At 37.6% G+C, this 18,595-nt stretch overlaps 3 protein-coding genes across 3 annotated transcripts in view; all 3 read right to left on the minus strand.

The window, feature by feature from the left end:
• pde6a (phosphodiesterase 6A, cGMP-specific, rod, alpha) overlaps nt 1-2,032 on the minus strand; it is a 16,885-nt gene extending 14,853 nt beyond the window's left edge. The window contains exon 1 of the mRNA XM_016573923.1: nt 1,405-2,032. Within this exon, the coding sequence (XP_016429409.1) occupies nt 1,405-1,881 (477 nt within the window). The 5' untranslated portion in view covers nt 1,882-2,032. The remainder of the gene's footprint in view (nt 1-1,404) is intronic.
• Nucleotides 2,033-3,213: 1,181 nt separating this feature from the next.
• On the minus strand, nt 3,214-4,892 carry tmem216 (transmembrane protein 216). The gene is made up of 3 exons (XM_016573883.1): nt 4,772-4,892; nt 4,588-4,680; nt 3,214-3,419 (listed from the first exon to the last, which is right to left on the minus strand). The coding sequence occupies exons 1-3, from the start codon at nt 4,890-4,892 to the stop codon at nt 3,214-3,216; spliced, it is 420 nt and encodes a 139-aa protein (XP_016429369.1).
• On the minus strand, nt 4,798-17,956 carry matr3l1.1 (matrin 3-like 1.1). The gene is made up of 25 exons (XM_016573924.1): nt 16,315-17,956; nt 15,507-15,568; nt 15,061-15,099; nt 14,924-14,973; nt 14,745-14,851; nt 14,541-14,651; nt 14,315-14,440; nt 13,643-13,759; nt 13,413-13,537; nt 12,102-12,759; nt 11,206-11,256; nt 10,786-10,938; nt 10,468-10,522; nt 10,286-10,320; nt 10,011-10,142; nt 9,286-9,425; nt 9,009-9,201; nt 8,705-8,836; nt 8,501-8,631; nt 7,607-7,718; nt 7,338-7,476; nt 7,119-7,240; nt 6,556-7,011; nt 4,946-4,959; nt 4,798-4,865 (listed from the first exon to the last, which is right to left on the minus strand). Exons 1-23 carry the CDS (start codon nt 17,575-17,577, stop codon nt 6,982-6,984), a joined length of 4,083 nt encoding a protein of 1,360 aa, XP_016429410.1. The 5' UTR covers nt 17,578-17,956; the 3' UTR covers nt 4,798-4,865; nt 4,946-4,959; nt 6,556-6,981.
• Between the last annotated feature and the right edge of the window lie 639 nt (nt 17,957-18,595).

Consider the following 18,595-nt stretch of genomic DNA (forward strand, 5'->3'; position numbering starts at 1 on the left):
AAAAAAAAAAAAAAAAAAAGAGAGACTGTTTCTTTGAAAAATGGTTAGTAATTTCTAATCAAAGAGAGGGGGAGATTTCACGGTCATACATATCTGTCTGTGCAACATCTCCTGCACATTTCTCAAGTTTATCAGCAAAGGCAGTAATAATTAGCATAAAATCCCATTTTAGCGCGTAGGAAAAAAAGGTACAAAAGCTGTCACTGGGGCAGTATCCTTTCAAAAGGTACTACTAATATGTACTATGTATTTAGGTTTTAATATGTACACTGGAGCTACTAATATGTACCCTAAAGGTACTAATATGCACCTTTTAGGGGTAAATATGGTACAAAGTTGTGCTTTTTGAAAAGGTGTCGCCCTAATGACAGCTTTTGTACCTTTTTTCTGAGAGTGTGGATGTTTATGTAATAATTTATTTGCTTTTCATGCCAGAAAACCGTTTGATTTGAACTGTTGGTTATAATATGATTCATGAAAACAGAAAAGACACAACTGTTGTGCTTATAAAAATGATATTCTGAATCGTCACGCGTGTCTTTTTGGACTGATCATAATGACTTTGAATCATCAAATACGAGTAGCGTCGCACTGCTCTCTACAGGTCATATTGTGAATTGCACTTCATTTTCATGACACAGGACTGGATAGCTACCTGAACTGTCTGTTCCTCATCATCGCTACACTGTAAAAAATGACCGTGAATTTAACGGTAAAAGACTGTAAAAATGCTACAGTAAAAACCTGTTAAATGGTTAACGGTAAATTCCCCTACTATATACGGTGAAAAACTGTATTGGACATTACATGTATTGGACATTAATTTGACGGTAGTATACTGTTTTTGGAAGTGAAAAAGACAGTATAATTTACAGAGAATAACCATAAATTGACATTCCCAGAATTCCCTGCGTTACATTTCAAATTTGATGTTTTTTTTGTTGAAATAACTGTTTCTTCTTAGTTTTTTCTTATCAGTTTTGTATATTAGGGTTGTGTGTTACACCTAATGTTGTTAAATGAATGTTTATTGCATTATTTCAGTTTCATGTGTGTCACCATGATGGTGTTTAGTGTTTGTGTGAATGACACTGTGCACCTTCTATATATGTTAGTATTTAAAAGCTGCTTGTGATGGGCTTTGGTTCATCATGTGACTTTCTCATCACCACCTGCATTTGGTGGTTATCAGTGTATTACAAAGGTACAAAACAGATTTCAGTACTTCAATAGGTTGGTATATTAACACTATATCAGTTACAGTATTTAACTGTAAATTTAAGTTAAAACCGTAAAACCTAAAACGTTGCTACCACATTTTTTACGGTAAAATTCCAGCTACCACAGCTGTCGGTTTTTTACCGTAAATTTTACGGAATTTTTTTTACAGTGTAGTTCTCCTACCTGTCTGACATCAGGTACATTGACGGTCTTCTTGGCGGTGGCCACATGGCCCACAATGCCTGTGTCCAGCGGGTACACGATCTCACTGTCCGGTGGCACCAGACACTCCTCCAGTGTGGCATCTTTATGGACGTTGAAGATTCGTGTGGCCAGTTCAGCTATGCCGTTCCTCTGGCGGTACATGAAGAGGCTCATGCGGTCGGCCCGCATAATAAAAGTGAGATGCCGCATGAGGTTGAACACGGCCCTCTCCATCTGCAGGTTTTCCTGCATGTCCCGCACCATATCGAAAATGATCTCGCACTCTTCAATAGAGCTCAAGTCGTGGTAAGAGCTGATGTCCACTTCTGTTTTCTTGGTGGTCGCTAGAAGGTCGGAGATGACCTTCGCCCGGAACCTGGAGTCATAGTACTGCTTGGCAAAAGTTGGATTACTGTCCAAAAACTTCTCAGCCACATCCTTGTCCACTGCAGTCATTTTTTTAGCTGTCAGTGAAGTGTAACACTTGAAAGGGTTTTCTATATAGGGTTAGAGTTGCCCAAAGCTTCTGTGTTGTCCTATGCACCTGGGCAGCAGGACGGTGAGAAACACTTGGGATTACTGGAGATTGTTTTAAAGAGGCGTCTGTGTGTTCTTATAATCCTGTGTCCAATAGTAATTAGGATTATGACATTCACCTGACAGCAGTCACAGTATGCATAAACACGTGTTGACACAGTTAGTACATCTGGAAAATTAAGAACTTTCTTTAAACATTGAGGTTGCTGCTTGTCTGAATTGTCACTAATTTAGTGTTGCAAACCTGCAAGCCTAAACTCCTGTCTTTCAGTATTATGTACGTGAAAAGCAAATACATAAAGCACCTTTCAAAAGTTTGCGGTTGGTACGATTTTGAAAGAAACTAATACTTTTATTCAGCAAGCTTACATTAAATTGATCAAAAGTGACTGTAAACACTTTTGTAATGTTACAAAAAATATAGATTTCATATGAATGCTGTTCTTTTTTACTTTCTATTCATCAAAAAATAATCAGATAATAATCAGAAATGTTTCTTTAGTCGCAAATCAGCATATTAGAATGATTTCTGAAGGATCATGTGACACTGAAGACTGGAGTAATGATGCTGAAAATTCAGCTTTGATCACAGGAATAAATTATATTTTAAAACATATTAAAATAGAAAACTATTATTTTAAATTTTAATAATATTTCACAATATTACAGTTTTACATTTCAAAAACATATGTGTATGTGCGTGTTTGTGTAGTAAGTATATGATGACAATTGTTTCACTCTACCATTTAGTAATGGCAAACTTTATTTACATAAATACATTTACATTGCTATTAAGAACGCATTATTTATAAAATTCCGTGTACACTGAAAATAGCGTTTAAAACATCTCAAGATCAACTTAATAAAGGCACTTAATATATTTGTTTGAAAAACTGTACAAATGAAATGTCTGTTTTATGTAACTTGTATGTATTTCAAAAAAGGCAAATCTTGACGGCGCTCACTTTGAAAGAGCGCAAGCTTATTCAGTTCAGTGTTTTCATTCTGACGTCAAAAAAGCAGATGGAATTAATAAACGTTGGCCCTGAAAGAGAACGGAAAAAATGCTGAGTGTAAATATCTAGTATTTTAAAAAGGCCTAATACCTTGAGAATTTTGTTGCAAAAATTGCTTCAGTAAATTTCCACTTCCATATATTTATTCTATTCCATGTTCATGTCTTTTCATAACGTGTATGTCTCTTTATAACTATGGGCTAAATATGCTGAAAAACAGAAAATACAGAAGCAGTTACCTTGAAAATACCGAGATGGTCATGAGCCCCAGAAGCAGCTCAAAGCTGTAGAAGCAGAGCAGCACAGCATTGAGCACAAACTCCAGCCGTAACACAAAGGTCTGCAGCAGCAGGTAGTAGACGCTCAGCACTGCACAGGGCACCAGAACAGCAACACTCACAAACAGAGCCAGAGAGCGCTGACACAGGTTCCCCTTCCAGCCTGAACGTCAGAATTTACAGGCCATTATTTGCTACATGCATCAACGCACTTTCACCAGTACAAAGTGTGCACAACAAACAGGGTAATCAATCTTTATCATCCATCTGTTATGATGACATTCATCCACTCATTGCATTAGCAGGGTTGAGAGGTTCAGAACTGAACAGAGAAAGTCTTAAATTACAATTCAGTTCCCGCAATTTTAACTGGATTTAAACTGATGCCACAAACAGGATGTAAAATAAGGATGTTGTTAAATTAGTAAAATAAGTAGTTTTTATGTATTTCCATTTTCATATGAATTACTCATCAACATGATATTGATACTTTTCATTATTTTTTAAAGAGGTCATATGATGCGATTTCAAGTTTCCTTTCTCTTTGGAGTGTTAACACTATATTTTCTTGAATGCTGTAATTTAGCACAATGTCTTCTAAATCAAGCCAAATACTATAAATATAAACAAAATGAAAATGAATGCTGTGATAATGACTTTGACATTTGTATTTAAATGACCGAGAAATACACAACCGTTCAAAAAGTTTGGGGTTGATAAGATTTCTCAATGTTTTTGAAAGATATCTCTATAAAAAATAAAACAGTAAAAACAGTGATATTGTGAAATATTATTAGCATTTAAAATAATTGTGTTCTATTAATGATCTATGGATACATAATGATCTATGAATATATTTTAATTCAATATATATAAGTGTGTAAAACAGTTATGCTGGAAACCGAAATACATTTTTTTTCAGAATCCTTTGATGAATATAAAGTTCAAAAGAACTGCATTTATTTGAAATAGAAATCTTTCGTAAAATTATAAATGTCTTTACTGTCACTTTTGATCAATATAATGCATCCTTGCTGAATGAAAGTATTAATTAACTGTGGATAAAGTATTAAATAGTGTAATTATAAATATTATTTTGCAAAACTTGTGTACGACTAATTCCTCTGTTGTGTGACTGTATTATATGTACTTATACTGTGAATGCATTGTATTTTGAATTAGATTCCTCTTCCCGGCATTTCAATTCAAAGTTCTGAATTCAGTTTTGCACAACCCTGCTCCAAAGAGTGGGCTTCTGAATGAGGACGATTTTAGTCCTCTGAATAAAATAAGAGTTGATTTTACAGCTACTTCAAGAACAGCACACTGACCATAGAAGAGTCTGAGGGTTTCCAGGCCCAAGAAGAGGAGCAGCAGGACAACATCCAATATCAGATTGGCTTGTGGGTAAGGCAGGATCACCCCTACAAACGGCACAGCAAACACCGATTACTTCACATATAAAAAAACATATACATCTCAACCGCTCAACGCTTTATTGAGCCCATACATCACCTTTGTAGATAAACATAAGAATCTCAGCGACGAAGAATGCTGCAAAATACCAGCCGTTCAAGTGAAACAGGATCTGCAGTGGTGTGGAGGACAACTGAGATACTTTGTTAAGAAGCAACATAAACGGTAAACAAAGATAGAGGTGTAATTCAGAAATTTGTAATGGAAGGATACGACAGGTTGTCTTCCTGCAAAAGCAAAATTAAATACTGAATTAATGAACAATGTAGGTGTGTAAGGAGAGACTGGGGCAAAAGCAAAATTAAATACTGAATTAATGAACAATGTAGGTGTGTAAGAAGAGACTGGGAATTGTTGTAACTCCCTCTGTCTCTTTCTGTTTTTGGTCCTAAATCTCTCAAAAATGTACCAACCTCAGACTACAATCATTATCAGTCAATTTAAGATCTGTTATCACAAAGCAAACTTTAAGAAATAATGCTGAATATGTCAAACTAATTAGATAATCTGTTGCAACATGAAATTCACATTCTCATTAAATCCATCTTTTTAAAGGGGTCATATCATGTGGCTAAAAAGAACATTATTTTGTGTATTTGGTGTAATGAAATGTGTTTATGCGGTTTAAGGTTAAAAAAAAACATTATTTTCCACATACTATACATTATTGTTTCTCCTCTATGCCCCCGCCTTTCTGAAACGCGTCGATTTTTACAAAGCTCATCGGTCGGCGTTATGCTAATCTTCCCACATTGTGATGTAGACATGTGGGGGCGTGTTAGAACGAGCCGTTTTAGGTAGGCGTGGTTGACTTTTAACTTTTATAAAGAATATCTCTTTGGATTTGAGACTTTAGTCTTTGCAACTTTACAGATCTTCTTTATGCACCAAGAGCTTGTAACACTCCAAAGAGGAAAACTTGAAATCGAATCATATGACCCCTTTAAATACACAACACTGATTTTAAAATATGAAAATAAATCATACCCGCATTTGATTCAAATTTTTTTTTTTTTTTTTTTTAATACTTGGTAGTTTGGAAACCAGTTTCCGCCACTGAATAATTAATAATAATAATAATAATAATAATAAGTAATTGCGACTTTTATTTCACAATTCTGGCTTTTTTGTTTGTTTGTCAAAGTCCTATTCTCAGGGGAGAAAAGACTGTTTTCTTAGAATTGCGAGTTTATATCACGCAATAGCGAGTTTGTATCTCGCAAATCTGAGAAAAGGTTCAGAATTGTGAGATAAAAGGTCACAATTACATTTTTCTCCAGCGGGCATCCATTCACTAACGTTACCGAAAAGTTAACACTTTTGGAGTTCTTCTCAAACAGCAAAGTTTTGCTGAAACTTTTGAAGTGACTATCAGACAGGAGCAACACATGGGCTTTAACACCTGAAGAATATAGTGGGTATGTAACGTTACACGAATGAATGCAGCTCATGCTTGCTTTACACAACAAGCGATAAAAACTAACGACCCCATGACGCACAATCACCCCAGTCTAGCATTTATATTACATTAAGTGCTCGGTTCATAAGCACATCACAGGCAACTCACTAGAATTCGAGTTCATAAATATTTCCTGGCATCACAAAACGACAGTAGTGTTGTGAATGGCTAGCATTAGCTAGAAGATGCTTGCCCTTCATTCGAATCAAGAGCATTAATTGATCGCTTGTTCTTTACCAAAACGTTTTATTCGGCTTCATAAAAGCCATTCGCTCTGTTCACAATAAAACATAAGTAAATGTGTGCCGACATTAAGCTAAATCCACTCTAGTTAGGATCAAATCCCAAACACCTTTCTGCTTACCGTGTGCGGCCATGTTGAATTGCCATGGAAACGGCATACTGTGGGCGGAGACAACCATCAGCCGTCCAATCAAAACACGCATGAAGAAAACAAGCGCGTTTAGTTGATAACTGTACGTCTTTATTTGAGCAGAAACGATTTTACTGCATTCTATTTTACTTATAAATTGAGTTCAGTACACTGTACGAAAGTACATGCTTTTTAAAGAAAACAACTTTTTGTTGATTACCAGATAAAACCACTGCTGAAACAGAAAGACAACACCGCAAACAGGCTGTAATAATAAAAAAAAAAGACTAAATAAAATTACAATTTCTGCATTACTACTGAATCACTTAATCATTTAACACATATTATGATGTGAATTAGCTACAGTTACGCTATCGTCATGAATGTCTATGAATGATTTCTGTTCCGTGTCATAGTTTATGTGGAACTGTTTCGCTCCTTGTGCTCCTAAGAGAAAAGGAATGAGAAGGCATGTCAGTCTAATCGATCTTATACCACACTAAAGATAGATATGCAAAATAATCATGCAAGTAAAGAAGTCTGTGAAGGTTTGCCTTCAGCTTTTGATGATGCATTGGGGTCCTGCAGTGTTCGTCTTTGGCCTCTTCCTCACTGGCATAGATGGCATTACACAAGCTGCAGAAGTAACCCACCACAGGCCGAACAAACTCTGTCCCTGTTGGTAAAGCACAACAGATCAGTTGAGCAGAAGCAGAGCTGTACGGTCCACATAGCACGACGTCGAGTGCCTTACTAGCTACACATGCTCTTACCCACTGGATCCATCACAGGTGTTTGCATCTCTGACACGATGTCTGAATTTTCCGCCTTCGTTCCGCTTCCTTCATCAGCTGCAGAATCTTGCTTCTCATCTGCCTTTGAGTTGACATCTTGATTATCATTCGAGGACTCCTAAAATCAGTGTAATTTATCATCAAACTCAAGAGTATCAGTAGTTATACAGCACAGCAGCATCTGAAAGCTTGCAAAACAGGGATTTGACCAAAGCCAGGTGGTTAAATTGCAAAAGAGAATGATTCACCTTGACATTCGCTGATGTTTGGATAGACGGCTGCTCAGAAATCGCAGAGATTTGTGTCTTGGATTCATCATTTTCCTCCTCGAACGCAGTAGATGCTTGTAGAGAACCATCACTAGGTCCATGTAGAAAGTACCGAGCAAACAACACAAAACAAATAGGAGTACATTTGGTGTATGGATGCAATGAATGATTTTCATCAATCAGATAACTTTTATGACTTGTGAAAAAATACATTGTTTACATTCAAAAAATTTGCAAATTGAAGACTATAAAAACATATTTAGACCACGCGAAACAGCATGTGGAAAAATGTTTACAAATATGAACGTTACACAACACAAAGTCAAGTGTTTGTCCAGTTTTCAATAAGAGGAACAGTAACACACGACTCAAAGACTTCTATTTCCTGTTACATGTTATAATCCCATTACAGTTACTGTTCTCATAAAAATAGCATTACCTGTGTTAGATGTAGGATTCAATTAAACACTGTGCATTTAAAACCAAAATTTAACGTCCAAAAAATATTTTATCAGAATAAATCATTTTCTCTGTTGTACTCAAGCTGGTTGATATAAAGCTCAGTAATATCTAATGGCGACCTATGATGAGCCTTGTAGCAAAGCACATCTCAAACACACTAAACGGCACACACCTCTGTCCAAAAACCTGACAAAGGCAACTCACATCAAACCCTATGCTTATTATTTCATTTGAATATGAAGTGCTTTTGTGCTTCGAACTGTTTGGGGTTGTGCACTTTTGTCAAGCATTTTTACCCAAAGAAATACATTTTTCACTATTGTTAACGGACATCACTTGACTAATTGTTAATGATGCAGACTATAATCAATTTTGCAGGTCTTGAAATATATATAAATTACTATCAAATACCTTTTATTTAAATGAGCATGTTTGGTAGACACTGAAATCTTGGGATTTTTTCCAGCAACTGTAATTTTATTCATGTTGGCTGCAGCTACAACCTTTTCAGCATCAGAGGCCTTTTTCATTTCAATCAGTCCCTGGGGGGGAAAAAGAAGAACATTTTAAGATTTCATTGATGGAAGCACTGAATCAGCAGTTATATCTACTAACCGTTTGATGGAGGCGAAACATCCAATGGCATACTACCTTTCCATATGGTTCTGCGATGCTCAGGAAATCTGCATCAGTGTACTCATCAGGCATTGGAAGGTTTCTGATCTGGAGAACTCTGCCATACGCTTCCTGAAGTATTGGAAAGCGGCAGAACACCGTGTTAGCTGAGCTGTGTACAATCAATGATTCGGCAATGTATACACGTGTTTTGTGGCCCCCATAAAAAGACATGCACTGCTAAAAAGACACTTTATTTGAGATTCATATTGGACCCTGAGAGAAATTATTTATTGATTTTTACCTCCTCATCACTAGATGCTTGCATGATTGTGTCCATGTTGGTTTCCTTTCCTTCCTGAGCCTCAGCATCTTCTTCAGAGATCTCAGCCATCACTACTGTACTCTCCTCACTGGAAGCCAGTGTGCTTGAGGGCTCCTTATTGTTCTCTTCAATATCTTCCTTAACTTTCTCTTTCTCGGAGTCAATCCTTTGCCTGAAACAGAATCGAATATCATCTGATGTGTTTTTCAGACCACACAAGCACAAAAGGAGAATTAGTCATTTAAATGTAAGCTACCCCTCGTTCAATTGGCTGTATTTCTTTGACACTGTTATCCTTAAGTTTCTGCCACCTAGTTTAATGTGTTGCCTTTTACACTCGGCTTCAAGTTTTGCAGCATCGGCAGCATTCACCATCTCAATTAATGCCTTCTCCACCTGCAATGAAAACGTAATTAACATAATTCTACATATATCACACAGACAAAACCTGCACCTCACATATCATGAACAATTAAGAGTAGAGCTGTAAGAATATCGTAATGATAAAAATCGAATATATCAACAATAAGTTAACTACTTCAGAAAGCCTTAATGAATCGATTCAGAACAAATAGAACTATTTGTTGAATCAGTTTTAATATATGCATAAAAATATTACTGTTTATGTGACATTACGATTAAATATAAAGTTTGTTCGTGGAAAAATGTGGAAAACATGCTTCGTTTTCTTATGTTTAGAAAATAAAATCAAACTGTCTAAATGGTTAAAAATGATTTTAAAAAAAAGAGCAAATACATAGATTGAGCTATATCTGACAAATATCATCAGAAGCTAAAAAAATACCAATAGGCCTATATTTTAAGTCATATCACCTAGCCGTAAGAGGCCCATAACATTCAAGACCAATATGTTTTCAAACGAATTACAAAAATTAGATTGCAAATAAACTGTTTGATATTTTGCTTACACTTTTTCCTTCAATTCAATGTTGAAGTTATGCTTTCATTTGATCACTTTACCTTTCGATTGCTGCGAACTAGACAGCAGCCTGCCACATCTCCGTATTTTTTCCCGATTTTCAGCAAATCTGCTTCACTGTATTTTTTAGCCACTGGAAAACCTGCCACCTCAAGAACTTTGCCAAACTTTTCCTAAAAATAAAATAAAAATAAATAAATAAATAAAAAAGCAACTTAAAGAACTCAAAATCCCTTTGTGCAATTTATAGAAGACATCATAATTTGTGTTCCATATTTACACAATCACAAACCCTTTGAGGGAAAAACAGACTAACCTCAGTGCTTGAAGTCCAGATCTCCTTTTCATCCCCTAAAACAGAATGGACATACTTACTCAATTATATTTGAAATATGGCTAAAGAACAAAACTTTTTTGTAAAACTGTTTTAGGAAAACATGCAGCAGAACTTTACAGCTTTTACGGTTGAATTATTCAATAACTGTGTAAAATAAATACCTTGTTCTGTCAACACTCCCTCCTTATCTAGATTTTCTGAGAAATCTGCTGACTCCTACACGAACAAAACAGACAGATGTGTTTCTTTATCTTTTGTAAATATAGAATGTAACATTATTAGTTATGCATCACTACCAAGTGAAATACTTAAATTGTGAACATTTATATTCAATCAAAGGGGATCAGGAAATTGTCACGTCGCACGAATGAGCACCAAAGCTGCTGGGCCATGACTCTAACAATTATTTGATATCCTTTTCTAGATACTGAGTCCTCAATTTCAAAATGTAGGTAACTGTAACTCTCATTTGCGTTTACCTCCTCCATCTCCACCATATCGCCTTTTTGCTCCCCTTGTTGAAGCTCGTATTGTTCTCCGTGTTGAAGCTCTTTTTGCTCTTCTTGTTTAAGCTCTTTTTGCTGAAGCTCTTTTTGCTCTCCTTGTTGAAGCTCTTTTGGCTCTTCTTTAAGCTCTTGCTTTTCTTGAAGCTCATTTTGTTCTCCGTGTTGAAGCTCTTTATGCTCTTCTTGTTTAAGCTCTTTTTGCTTTTCTTGAAGCTCTTTTGGCTCTTCTTGAAGCTCTTTTTGCTTTTCTTGAAGCTCGTTTTGTTCTCTGTGTTGAAGCTCTCTATGCTCTTCTTGTTTAAGCTCTTTTTGCAGAATCTCTTTTTTCTCAACTTCTTGAAGCTCTTTTGGCTCTTCTTTAAGCTCTTTTTGCAGAATCTCTTTTTTCTCAACTTCTTGAAGCTCTTTTTGCTCTCCTTGTTGAAGCTCTTTTGGCTCTTCTTTAAGCTCTTTTTGCTTTTCTTGACGCTCGTTTTGTTCTCCGTGTTGAAGCTCTTTTTGCTCTCCTTGCTGAAGCTCTTTTTGGCTCTTCTTTTTTTTCTCAACTTCTTGAAGCTCTTTTTGGTTTTCTTGAAGTACTTTTTGCTTATTCTCAAGCTCTTTTTGCTCGTCTTGAAGCTCTTTTGGCTCTTCTTGAAGCTCTTTTTGCTCTCCTTGTTGAAGCTCTTTTTGCTTTTCTTGAAGCTCTTTTTGTTCTCCTTGTTGAAGCTCTTTGGCTTCCTTACAATCGCTTGATCTATCTGAAGTTGTAGCAGTTGGTACATGCTCTGACGTCTCTGGCTGTATGCTCGATGTGTCCATGTCTGAAGGTTTAGTCTGATCATCTGACTCGTTCACAGCTTGGACATCTTCAGATGCATCCTGTTCCTGTTCATCTGAGGTATCATGCACCTCATCATCCATCTCTTCATCTACTGTGAGCTCATCTTCTGAATTCAGTGCCTCACCATCATCTGCTATAACTGCCACTCCTTCAAGATCACTATCATCAGCCATGACGTTTGTTCTCCGTGTTGAAGCTCTTTTTGCTCTCCTTGCTGAAGCTCTTTTGGCTCTTCTTTAAGCTCTTTTTGCTTTTCTTGACGCTCGTTTTGTTCTCCGTGTTGAAGCTCTTTTTGCTCTTCTTGTTTAAGCTCTTTTTGCCGAATCTTTTTTTTCTCAACTTCTTGAAGCTCTTTTTGGTTTTCTTGAAGTACTTTTTGCTTATTCTCAAGCTCTTTTTGCTCGTCTTGAAGCTCTTTTGGCTCTTCTTGAAGCTCTTTTTGCTCTCCTTGTTGAAGCTCTTTTTGCTTTTCTTGAAGCTCTTTTTGTTCTCCTTGTTGAAGCTCTTTGGCTTCCTTACAATCGCTTGATCTATCTGAAGTTGTAGCAGTTGGTACATGCTCTGACGTCTCTGGCTGTATGCTCGATGTGTCCATGTCTGAAGGTTTAGTCTGATCATCTGACTCGTTCACAGCTTGGACATCTTCAGATGCATCCTGTTCCTGTTCATCTGAGGTATCATGCACCTCATCATCCATCTCTTCATCTACTGTGAGCTCATCTTCTGAATTCAGTGCCTCACCATCATCTGCTATAACTGCCACTCCTTCAAGATCACTATCATCAGCCATGACGTCAGACTGATCGTTGTCGTCTTCAACAGTCTCCTCCACACTCTCTACTGTTTTTGTTTTTTGTTTCTGGTCTTTAGAAGGAGTGCTTCTTTTAGAACGGGATTTGGATGAGCTGTCCCGTTTTGAGCTCTCTTTGGTTCTCTCCCGTGAGCGTCCACTTTCTTCTCGTTTCTTAGAGTCTAGACTCCTGCGAGACCTGGACCTCTCCTCAGAAGCTCTTCGTTTGGGGCTGGGAGAATCTCTGTGGGATCTCCTTCTTGGGCTGCAACTCCTCCTCCTTCTCCTGCTGCTATAAGGTACTGGTGATTTTTCTTTGTCAGCATCCTTCATACTAGACCATTAAGAGAAAAAACATGTTATTTTAGAAGTAGAGTGGAAAAAATGTGCACCAAATTAAGGTCAAGTGTGTAATGTCACTGGCGTTACACCGTGTCCTAACTACATGCGCCGCAAAGCGATAAAAGGTATCTTTTCCATGTTAATCAGAGTTTTTGTCCTAACCAGCCACGAAGGCAACACACAGTTTCTATTTTAGCAACCCTCTCGGATGGAACAACATACAAACTATGACAACGCTATTCTCAAGTACTGATTATGTGTTTTATTCAATGTTAAAAGTGAGTTTGAATATCATTTTGCAAGACATTTATAGCCATACTGAAAGCAACAATAGATCTTGAAAATAAATTGAAGCAAACGTGTAGACTGTTAAGACTGTGAACTCAATGCGAACCAACAAGCGTATTCCATAACAAAGATGGTATCAGTCACTCAGTATTTACTTTAAATAATGTTTAAAAGCTTTAATATTAGATAATTAGATGATAAACTTGTCCATTTCGTTGGGAGTGCAGTGCGCTTCTGAATGGCTGTGATATTTGAGTGATTGTCGCGTTGCGTCTGGTTAGGACATTGTGTTACCCAACAAAACAGTCCAAATGCATAAAAAATGGTGTCTACATAAGATCAGCAAAACACGTTTACCCAAGTGTCTGGTACTCAGTTGAGGAGCAAACGTTAATGGTTTTTCCTTTTATTTTGAGTGCATTGGTTGAATAATGCTCCACCAATTTGTTGGCCTCTTCCATGCTGCCCATCTCCACATAACCCTGCAAAAAGGCACAGAGTCTTTATACTTTATAGGTGACTGAAGAGAAAAAACATGCCATAAGAATAACTAAGTAAAATATTTGTATAATAATAAGTCTGGCTACCCGGCTTGGGAGAAACAGTGAATTTTTTACTGATCCGAAACGCTTAGCAATGGCCGTCAACTCCGAGCGTATGCCATCTCCAGAAGGTAGCGGTGAAAAGCTCACTACACAAGATGTCTGTGAAACATGAAGGAAATCATTCAATCACCATTGGTGGCAAACATTTAAACTAAAACAAATCAAATGGATGCAAGTCACTTTTGAAGGTGCCGTTAGTAACTTCTGAATGGAATGGCACTTGGAAAATATCTCTGATCCCTTCTTAATAAAATAATATTAGGTGGCACAAGTTTCAAAATGGTTAACATCGCTTACAAGCAGGAGTTTTGAAACTGGTTCAATGAAAATTTTAGAGAAAAACTATTTACCGTTTCTTCTTCCTAAAGACTAGTTAAAAAACATCATGAGCTCAAATCACATATTTTACAATAATTTATTTTAGTATTACCTCGGTGACAATATAACAACTAATTAATTTAAGAAACAACATGTTGTCTTTCTAATATCACACTTAATATTTTCTCATACTGCATAAATGGGTTTTACACATATGTGGCCGTATTTATATTTTAGGATATTTGGTGGGCCACGGCATCAAAAAGTCCTGGCTTACAGCACCTTCAATCTTTCATTTGATGAGCATTTAACAAAATTGTGCTGATCATTACTCACCTGTAGGAAACTGACTGCTGCAGACAGAGTAAATTCGATCAGTTCTCCTTTGATCCTCAAAGGGTTTTGGTAGAAATATTTTACTATATCCTCTGCCTGGCCTGCTGTTCCCATATTCACAAAAGCCTAAAAAATATTACAGGAAAAAATTATTACAGCCCATTTAAAAATCAGATTCATATATTTGTTAAAGGAGTTATATATATTAAAAAATAAAATGCCATACCATTCTAGGTAAAACAATAATTTTGACAATAGCCCCAAACTGGCCAAGCAATTTTTTCAGGTAAGCTTCATCTAATTCATCCACTTCAAACTTGACACACACCACTTTGCACTGTAATTAAATGTAGTAAAATAAATAAATACAATAATGTCTGAACATCAGAACAGCAGTAAGCGAAACAGAACATCAAAAATAAAAATCTACCTTCGATTCAGTATTATTGCGGTTTTGACTGCTTGATGATGCACGTCTACTGCTCGACGCTCCACTTCTGCTGCCTAACGATCCATTTCTACTGCTTGAGGTTCCACCTGAACAAAAAGCCCCACACCTATAATATCTAGAAGATGCTCAAATGAGTATGAAGAGGATAAAGACTTTACCTCGTTCCTGTGTTGTTCTAGACGCGAGTCGATCAGAATGGGGCTCATTTCTGTTAAAGTGTATATGTTTAGCATGTAAGCCAACACATTTATTGAAATGTGCTGTTTTATGACATATAGTGAGGGAATGATTCTACCTTCGAGCAGACTGGATTGTCTGATCCCACGCTGGATATCTAATGAACAAGGATATTTGTGTAGAACATTTATTTACAACTGAGCATTTTGGGAGTTGCTTTTATCTAAAGGTTTCAATAAATTCAAGGTTTGCATTATATCAGTGTGTGAGCGGAACTAAACCCATGCAGTTGTTAGTATCATGCTACTGTTAACTTGAAAACATCAAGGTGGAAAATACAAAATACTAGCCTATTACTTTATAAAATGTGTGGTGAAGAATTGCACATGCTTTGTCTGTAAATTGACTAATGCTTCATGTTAAGTCTGTTATCATCCTCACTATCACCAAATGTGTTTTATAAACCGCTTGAATTTCATGTTTGGCAGAAAACATTATTTAGTGACAACATGACTGCGCAGGCGCTTTAGAAAACAATTAAAGAATAAAGTTGCGGATACTTACTTTTCCACAAGACTAAGTTGACTATGCGCATGTTGGGCTCCTTTTATATGCACGGACCAGTCCTAAAACACAAGTCATATATCTAAATATTCGTTCATGAGGCATTAAAATATATAATATGACAATCAAAGTACATTTATAGTTCATATGGTTAAGAAACTTCCATCAATTTTAAACGAAAGTATTTACAAGTCATGTATACTTCTGTGCCAATGAGTTTTTCCACACCCTCTAACTGCATATGCTATTAAAATGTACAGATCTTGAATTTGGGGTATTTGCTCTCTTATCAAAGGAAATCAAACAAAAATGACCATCATATCAAGAACACAGTCAATTATCAAGTCATTATTCAGTGAAAATTGTTCCTTCCAATATATCCCTTAAATCTCATTCCCACTAGCGCATATTCATAATTGTTGCATCAAGATGCATCACACCCAAGTATGACTTCATTGGCCAGTGACTCCATTGGTTCTTGCATGTCTTGTGACCGAACATGATGTGGCATATTTGCATATGAGGAAGCGGAAATGAGATTCGGGAACTACGGCAGTGGGATAATGACTTCATACAGTGCACGAGTCGAATGGACTGCTTTTATGTTACTTTCTGTCTTTATCAGGCTCGATACAACATGACTGCGAATGGTGAACTACACCTTTAATGCATTACTACCTATGTGGATAATAAACATACTACTTGGACTTACCTCATATGCCACAGTACGCTCATGTGTATTTTGCTTGAAACTGTCTAGTAAATAGCTGGTAAAGTAGAATCTGTGAGAGCGAAAAAAGCTACTTACCTTGTCAGAGAGGACAGTGATATCGCAGAGCACGCATGCGTAGGGAAATACTGGTGGAGTTTTCCCGTGGAAATCTGACGCCTCCTTCCTGGTAGGCACTCTATGAGCCGACTCTGTCCTCCGGTGGTGTGACGATTGACCAACGTCTCTGCTGGACAGGTGCGAGGGTGGAGCAAGGTCTCTGATGGACAGGAGCGAGGGCAGACCGACGTCTCTGCTGGACAGGAGAGAAGGTGGAGCGATGCCTCTGCTGGACAGGAGCGAGGGTGGAGCGGCGTCTCTGTTGGACAGGAGCGAGGATGGAGCGGCGTCTCGGCTGGACAGGAGTGACGGTAGACCAACATCTCTGCTCGACAGATGTGAGGACTGGCCAATGTCTCTACCGGACAGATGTGAGGACTGGCCAATGTCTCTACCGGACAGATGTGAGGAGTGACTGACATCTCTGCTAGAGCGATGAGACGACTGACTGACATCTTTACTGGACAGATAAGAGGACTGACTGACATCTCTGCTAGAGCGGTGGGAGGATTGACTAGCATCTCTACTGGACAGATGTGAGGAATGACTGCCGTCTCTGCTGGACAAATGTGAGGATTGACTAACGTCTCTGCTGTGGCTAGAGTAAGACTGCGGGACAACGGACGTTTTCTGCCTCGACTGTTCTGTGGCACAAGACGCTTTATCAAAATAAGACTCTTTGTCTTTCAGATGGTTGTACTCAACCACATAGTTCGACTCAGAACTGGTGTACGTGCATGATGGAGAGCTTGTTTGTTGGATGTTTTCCCAGCGGTCGTCCCAGGTTGGAAGCTGCTCTCGAGGAATGGAATATGACTGACGGACAGGCAAATCCAATGGATACTCAACCAGCTGAGTGTGGCTCCTGTCGTCCCAGGAGCGAGATGACGAACTGGCTTGGAGCGCACTGGACATAGATGAAGAAGTGCTGGACGCTTTCTTCTTTTTGATCTGTGCAAGAAGGTCAGGAAGGGTATCGGCTGCGATGAGATGCTCGGGAAGCTCGGCCAGAGTTTGAAGGTCTTCAGCATCCAGTCCACAGCTATGCAGAAAAGACAAAGCCTTAACAGAAGAGAGGACAGGTTCTGATGAGGATGGAGACGTCTGCTCTGGAGATGCGCCCCTAATTCGCGACCTGTAAGCGGTAGACTCCCGGTGATAAATTCGTTGCGAGTCTTTGTACTTGTCATTGCTTGCGCTGTAATCATCAGCTGGGTTTCGGTACGGATGATTGTAAGACATGTTCCAAAGTTCCAAGTGGTCAAATGATTATAGGACCTCAAAAAAAGCAGCTCTTGTAGGGGCAGTTGCTGTTCACCTGTTAAAAAAGATGTTAAGTAAGGAGACTTTGTTCTCCTTATATTGATACTACATTACTGAAGAGATGGGCTCCAGGTGGAAGATCTGCCGGTGAATCCGGTGAGGTGTGTCACCTGTATCAGTCTTACCTTGAGATGAAAAATCAAATCATTCATACTTTGTGGATGTCTCTGGATTTGCTTTATAAAACTTCAGCTGTATCAGACCAGTAATTAATGTAACTTGTAGATGACAAATGTCCATGAACTTAGTTAAAAAAACATGTATAAGGGAAGGCAACTTTAACTGTTACGTTTTTAAATCACCTTCTCTTTCAACATGCATTTATAATGCCTGTAAATTAATATATAAGGACGGCTAATGTCCGTCCCGTGCACTGAAAGCTCTCTCCTCCACATCATGAGTAGACACGCCCCTTATTGCTGATTGGCTACAAGTTTGTTTTGCGATTCGGCCCGAATCAGTTTTTAAAGCGTTTTTGAAAAATCACTTACACTGCCTTTAAGAGATGTTCCAGCATGAGTACTTAATTTCTTCGGCTTGTTACTCTGTGCTTTAGCTTCCTCCTCTTCCAAATATTTCAGTTGAGGAAAAAATAAATAAACAGAACAGAATTTGTTTCAAAAACATATTGTATAACAACTTCTCAATTAGTGAGGTCAAAACTACTTTGGTTCTGCATTTTAGCATATCCTGATTACAACAACTTCTTGCAGACACCATGTAAACAAGATATTTGTGCAGTGTAATCATAATCCTTTTATTATTATTATTATTATTATTATTATAACTGGAGTTTTCACAAGAGTGCAGAACTCAGTTTACTCATGCTAAACTGAAGTGACTGACAGCTTCATTGATTACATTTACATTTAGTCATTTAGCAGACGCTTTTATCCAAAGCCACTTACAAATGAGGGCAATGGAAGCAATCAAAATC

Source organism: Sinocyclocheilus rhinocerous, unplaced genomic scaffold (genome assembly GCF_001515625.1).
Source record: "Sinocyclocheilus rhinocerous isolate Xijiao unplaced genomic scaffold, SAMN03320098_v1.1 scaffold892, whole genome shotgun sequence".
Taxonomy (NCBI): Eukaryota; Metazoa; Chordata; class Actinopteri; order Cypriniformes; family Cyprinidae; genus Sinocyclocheilus; species Sinocyclocheilus rhinocerous.

Bases quoted from the DNA above. Each gene is read 5' to 3' on its own strand.
- matr3l1.1 (XM_016573924.1), bottom strand. From the start codon at position 17,577: ATGTCTTACAATCATCCGTACCGAAACCCAGCTGATGATTACAGCGCA. The intron at 14,974-15,060 runs GTAGAATCATTC...ACACTTTAACAG, and splicing joins ACAATCCAGTCTGCTCGAAG to AAATGAGCCCCATTCTGATC. The intron at 13,538-13,642 runs GTAGCCAGACTT...GCCTTTTTGCAG, and splicing joins CACTGTTTCTCCCAAGCCGG to GGTTATGTGGAGATGGGCAG.
- tmem216 (XM_016573883.1), bottom strand. From the start codon at position 4,892: ATGTTGCTTCTTAACAAAGTATCTCAGTTGTCCTCCACACCACTGCAG. The intron at 4,681-4,771 runs GTGATGTATGGG...TGCCGTTTGTAG, and splicing joins TCTTATGTTTATCTACAAAG to GGGTGATCCTGCCTTACCCA. The intron at 3,420-4,587 runs GTCAGTGTGCTG...TCTGACGTTCAG, and splicing joins AACCCTCAGACTCTTCTATG to GCTGGAAGGGGAACCTGTGT.